The 6,561-nt window shown below is 40.0% G+C and overlaps 1 protein-coding gene across 1 annotated transcript in view; it reads right to left on the bottom strand.

The window, feature by feature from the left end:
• Positions 1–1,868: 1,868 nt before the first annotated feature.
• The window catches only part of edem3 (ER degradation enhancer, mannosidase alpha-like 3), a 37,128-nt gene continuing 32,435 nt past the window's right edge, over positions 1,869–6,561 (bottom strand). The window contains exons 19-20 of the mRNA XM_007895594.2: positions 6,373–6,558; positions 1,869–4,750 (exon numbers count right to left, since the gene is read on the bottom strand). Of these exons, the coding sequence (XP_007893785.1) occupies positions 4,266–4,750; positions 6,373–6,558 (671 nt within the window). The 3' untranslated portion in view covers positions 1,869–4,265. The remainder of the gene's footprint in view (positions 4,751–6,372; positions 6,559–6,561) is intronic.

Here is a 6,561-nt window from a genome sequence, read left to right as displayed (position 1 = left end):
AATCTTTACAATCAGAAGTAATCACAGTAATCAAATGCACAAATATGTACAGTGATCATATCTACAAAATTAACCAAACTTTTACATCACAGCTTACATTTTACAGCTGTCCAACCTCATTTACAGGGGTTTCTGAAGACGCACATACCAGTTTGCAGGAAGACACTGGACCATAGCATCTACTGTGTGAACTCTACACTCCCACCAGGACCATCTGCTTATCACAGAAATGCTTACGATAATATTGGGAAGGAAGAGATTTCAATCTTAAATTTATTTCAGCTTTAAACCTCGAAGTCCTTCGCACACCCCCCATTTCTTTGTAGTTAGGGGAGAATTTGTACTTTGAAGATTTGGACTGTTGTGTTTGCACATCTAGATTAAGGTATGTCCGGTTTCTTAGGCTATGCACAAGATGTTCAACCATTTCAAAGGTGTCAGTGTAATCAGATTGTTTGTTTATGAAGCAGAAAAACCCAAAGGCAGCGCCACCTCCTGGCCGCCATTGGTAGGCCACCATTAGATAAACTATCCTAACATCCCAGAAAGCTTTCTTCAATATAAGGAGGGGTTAAGAAAATGGCAAACAGTTTTAGAATAGCTGGAGTGATCTCATAAAACACAGCCAGGANGGGGGGTCNAAAAAAAAATCTTAATATGGGCACTTCTAACAGAACCGCACAGATAAAGCATCAATTACAATCTTTATGTTGAGAAAAGGTGAGCAACATCTCACGGTTTACTCACCTTTCACATTAACTTGCATAAGGATTCCTAATTTCTTGTCACATTGGACTGTTATAAGCCTGATAAGTTTGTTATTCTAGGTGCACGAGTTCCATTTGCCAGCAGTAAATAGTTAGTTGTGCCCAAAGAAGAATCTCCAATAAGAAAATTTTGCTGAAGTATTTTCTCTTACTTTGCAATAGAATTCAGCTATGCCAAACTGGTATTCAAGTTTATCCTTTCTGTGTTGAATGTACAAACAAACATCTGCCAACACCAGCTTCCAATTATCATGGAATTACAAGACAAACAGATGTAACATGTCAACAGCAATTGGTCCCTTACAGTGAAAATGTGCACAAGTATAGACTTGTTAATTGTTTACTGGGTTAGTTACTCTCATATTGTAGAATAGTGATGTTTTGAACTAATAAAGTACTACCAAATAGCCAATGTATTATTCAAATTACACAGATCCTTTTTAAGCAAGTTAAACCCCTCTGAAAACCGCAGTGGCATTTCTGCACCATAAGAAATGAAAAGTTAGAATATTCAAGGAATTCAAACATCTTTGCATTTTTTTTTATTGTGCGAATTATGCTTTGTAAAAATTATCTACTTTTAAACACTAAACTGACATGAAAGGATGTGCATATTTTTGCAACGTGCAAAGGAATTTGGGTCCTGATAGGGTTCGTTGCTAGCCCGAGAAGGTTTTCATATAGAGTTCAGAAATGAATCCAAACTAAGAAACTTTCATGGATCAAGTCCTGAGATATCTGTTAAGCCTTCATATAATCACACCCCAAAATATTCAACACTATTTGACAGTTTGAAAAGTAAGCAATGCTCCCCATCCCCATCTCATATACACTATGAAATACCTGTTTAACCTGTAGATTTGCTTAATGTCAGTTTGGTCAACTGCAAGTCTGGTACTCCCAAAATAACACGCTTAAACATCTCCAGTTACAACTTCTGAGAATGTACAAAAGCAGAGCTTTGGCTTGTACAATATTACCCTTTTACTGGGGGGGGGGGGGGGAGAGAAGACGAGCAGGTTGAGAGGAATAAGTGTATCACCCACAAATATACAGTCAATTCACTTTACAGTATATTCTGTGAAGCACCTTTGAGACGTCTAGAAGACGTGAAAAGCGCTATATCAAATGCAAGGATTATTATAAGTGTATGACCAGAGAACACAGATGCAGATCGACCAAAGTGCAGGGGATCTCTTAGTACGTATCAGGGTACCACTGAGCTTCTAAGCTTCCCAATGCTCATCCAATTGGGAGCAACCGATTGGTTATGAACTTGGCTCCGAGTCCCAGGTCAATCGGGTCCTGGGGGAGTGTACCCCATTCCTGCACCAGACAGCTGATTAAATTCCACTCTCCCTTTGCTAGGTACATTCACCCAGAGAGCCCATTGATATTTTCACCCACGCCCAAAGTCTAGCATGTTCAATGCACTATGTCCTCATTGGTCAACACTCAGCAATGCGTGTACTGTAACTTCAAGAGACAAAAAGCCATAGTACAGCATCATTGAAATCAATCCAGAGAAATAATTGGGAGAAACAAACCTCAGGTCCACAAATGCTTTCCATGCTAGTAATTGCACATCTGATGTCCATTCTCTGGAAATACCCAGAGAGCAGGAACGCATCCGGACACTCTTCCAGTGAGAAACCAGCAAGGCATCCAAACCCATCAATCAATCAGCTGTTTCCATCCCTAGTCTATAACGACAAATTTGCTTGCAGGGAAGAATTACGTTAGTGCCACAGACTGGTTTAGTTCACTGCAGAGGATCCCACAATTGTTAAGAGTGGCAAGTGCAATGCCGTGACAAATGTATGAGCTGTAATATCATCTGGAATAAAAGCCAATAAACAAGGTGGCAGCCAACCTGCCTGGAAAATGGTTTAAAAAAAAGATTTTGTAGCATATTCTTCACATCAGCAAAAGTTTTTTTCCCCCCAATATGTAAAACAAAGTCACTTTGTTGTAAAGTAAAACAACCTGAATGATTCCCATTTCCCAAGTGGGAAGAACGAATTTACAGGTTCCTGCAAACTGCCCAGCTTTTGATCGGATTCACGAAGAAACATCAAAACAGGCTCCTTTTAAATAAAAAAAGATTTTTTTGAAACAATGCAACACAAATCTCTCTCAGACTACTTTAACCATTATCTAAAGTGATAGCTGACCAAACTGCATTGTACTGTTGAACTTCAAACAAGATGTACAAAAAGTCCTAGCTTTTACAATGCAACTTTATACAGTATTTTCCCCAAATAGGTCTATTGCAAATCTCTGGAGAAATACCCTGCTGCTGTGTTAGGCATAAAGACTAACATCCAAAACCGATTTTTAGACTAACCATTTCTTTGGAGTATGTTTTGTGAGATGTTGTTTTACAATTTGTGGGATTGCTGCCATCTGGCGGCCAAAAGTCAGATAGACTGACACCCGTCCAACAGTTGGATGTGGTTTGGATGTTATGGCAGTAAATTGATCCAATTTAAAACCAATCACACTGAGGGAGGTACCTGAGAGTCTGAAACTTTGGGACCGACAAAAAAGACAAAATGTTGCCTACAAATTTCAAGACAGAAGGCCATTCAGGTCATCAAGCCTGCGGTGTATGCGTATCATATGTTGTTGGACGTTATATAAAACAATCTGGAAATGCTAGAATGGAATCAAGGAACAAGACTCAAAATGAGTAAAATATTGAGTAAGGTGCCAACTTTTAGGTTGTGCGAATTGTAATTTTTGTCAAAAGTTCTAAATTTTTAAACTATGACAAAATAACATCGCTATCTGTACCCAGTTTGCTGGGATGGTGCTGGTAGGTGTTGTCAGCAACACCTTTACTATAGGAAATATTATCAAAAATAATTCCAAACACCTCACAAAAGCAAGTAATGAAAGAGCCAAGATAATCAACTTGGACTAAAATCATATTCCTGTAATTGTGGGGAAGATGGATTTTAAGAAAAAAATTAAAACAATCTCATGCTCTGATATGATTAGCAGTCGCAGGAATGGAACAAAATCTACTGTAAACCAGTAATTCATACTGGTTTTCAAGAAATATATACTAAATTAGAATGCTGTGCTAGTTTTCAGCGAATGAAGTTTGTGTACGTGGTGGGTTAGGAGAGGCAGGGAAAAGAGATGGGGAAAGGAAAAAAATTATTCAGTGGGTTTATTTTCGCTGGCTGTTGGGGGAGAAAGAGTGAATTTCTTGAACTCCTTGAGATTTTTCACTCATCTAAATCCAAAGAGTACAGCGTCAGGAATGTGACCATTGCAGCCATTAACCTGACTTGGCACCTCCAGGTAAATCAACCAGTGATCCAGGCAGAAAGGGGTGACCATTCCCTGGTACGTCATTCCCTTTCCCCAGATGTGCGTTAATACAAACAAGCGCACACTTTAGACTGGTCAGCTGAATGTCACTGTGTACAATTTCACCCAGAATCTCTGTGGAACAATAATCCCAGAAAATAACTGTACGATTTATGGTCATAGCTCATCCTTATCCATCATTTCAAAGGCATCGATCTCTTCTTTCCAGTCCGACATCAGGGAATCTATTGTCCGAGCTTCTGTTTCCTGACTGATGTTTGGATTGGATTCTTGTTCCGGCTCCACCTCTGTCCCTTCCTTTGCCTGGTCTGAAGTCTGACCACAAAATCCCTGATTCTCTCCAGAGGTCTCATGGCAATCTGTCCTCCGAGTATCTTCATTTTGGACATCCCCACTTTCTGGAGACCCGTCAGGGGAAGCAATGAGGTTTTGATCGGTTCCACTCGAGGTCCTGGGGCTTGCCTGGGTTTCAGTGTCAGGCACAATAGATTGACTGCTGAAAACATACTCGCTTGGTTTCACGTTACAAGAACGCTCGTCATGAGAAGCCACTTCTTTTTGACACTCTGAAATACTCAGATCGGGGCCTGTGGACTCAACATCTTCCTCTGACTTCTGCTCCGAGTCGTCCATGTCCAAATCTAAAACAGGTTAAAAATAAGTATATTTATAAATAAAGCTACAAATCCAACATCACAATAAACAATATTACAAAAAGTACAAGCATGTTTGACTGTTCCTGACAGTGCCATTAATCGGCTGCTTTGGGAATGGGGAAGCAATGTTACTGGCAGAGGCCAGGATAGGTGCATGTCCCTCCCACCCTGTCCCCTCCAGCCTCCATTCTTTAGAACCTCTGCCACAATAGGAAGAGTCCAACAAAGTATAACATCACGTCTGTGACTTCTTTGTTCGTTCTTTCTTAAAGCTCTATACAAAGACAAATCTGACTCCTAACAGAATAGAAGCCCAGGTAGAGGGGTTTGTTCTGGCTCAACCTCAGCGAGCAGATTTTGTTTTAAGGAAAAAAGGTGATATACAAGTACACATACCAACGCACGTAATGCAACACAGGCTTCTAAAGGATTTAAATGAGAAACTAGATAAATTCTAGAAGCTAAAAGGTTTCAGAATTATCAAACAATGAGACAGATACACTGAAAGAATCTTTTGAGAAGCTGGATGGGCTGGCAAGATTGAGCAATGGTTTACTCCTGTCTGAAGCTGTTACTCTAATATGATTGATATCACTGGATGTACAAAAGCAAAACGACTTTGGCAGAGGTTTGCATCAGGTAGACAAGGATGGTAGAGGAAGCAGCAAGGGAAGAAGGAAATGGCACAGCAGGAAATGTACTGTGGAAATGGATACAAATCAAACAGTGGATCACAGTTACTGCTGTACAAAACATAGCATTTAAAAGAAAGCCACTTACTGCTAATGTAGTTTGCAATTCTTTTACCTTTAATGATTGTGGCTGTTATTTAATCCACACGGAGCAAAAGAAAAGCACAAATAATACAAGGGTTATAAAGAAAAATAATTATACTACTATCAGCAGTCTTTAACCACCATAGCATGAGCTGGATGTGACCTTTACCACTAGCTAAAGCAGCAATGTCCCCTATAAAGGAGAGAACGGCGAGTAACACAGCAGCTGGTGCCTGATACTCCCCAGTGTCAAGAAGTCTCGGGTTATACATTTCTTCCTACTCTTTCATCTTTACAGCTTTCTAGGGCAGAGCATTCCACGTCTTCACAACTCTCTGAGGGAAGAAATTCTTCTCGACTTCAGTTCTAACTAGCTTGGTTCTGATTTTAAGTCTCAGTACTCAAGAGAAGGTTATGTATTGACCCTTTTTCAGACACAATCACAAAGGGGAAAGAGGGGGAGAAGAGAGGAGAGGAAATGAAAACCTTTTTTTCTCTCTGCTGAGTCTATTGGCTCAAATGTTGTTCCTTTCATTGAACAAAGATTAAAAACACATCACCGTCCAACACTGCTCATTCACAAACCTAAGGATAAAGTAAGGTTGAGGGGAACAAGGAAGCTAACTTCTTCCAATAGCAATAGTAACTCAATCCTATGAATAAACCCAGGTAAATTACATTGAACAGCAATGACTTAAATGAACACGACAAAGTACTTCATCATTTACCCATTAAAGAGCAAGGCTTACCATCACTTGTAACTACCCCAATTTTCTATTTCTGTATTAAAAGAATCCTGAGATGGTTTATTAGCGTTGGTGCAAAACTTACTTCTGTCCTTAGCTTTATCGGACAGCAGGACCTCCACTTCCTGGTATTCCTGCATGGCGTCGAGGATAATGTTTCCCTCTTTATTGAAGAGGAAGAGCATTGGAATGGTGACGTCTTCAGTGTTCCTTCCATCGCCGGCCATTTGGAAGAGCGGTGCTGTGTCACTGCTACTTGCTTCGTTGTCATCTG

Source organism: Callorhinchus milii, unplaced genomic scaffold, assembly GCF_018977255.1.
Source record: "Callorhinchus milii isolate IMCB2004 unplaced genomic scaffold, IMCB_Cmil_1.0 Scaffold5, whole genome shotgun sequence".
Lineage (NCBI taxonomy): Eukaryota > Metazoa > Chordata > Chondrichthyes > Chimaeriformes > Callorhinchidae > Callorhinchus > Callorhinchus milii.
Note: the sequence above shows the minus strand (reverse complement) of the source record. Positions and strands in the feature narration are given on the sequence as shown.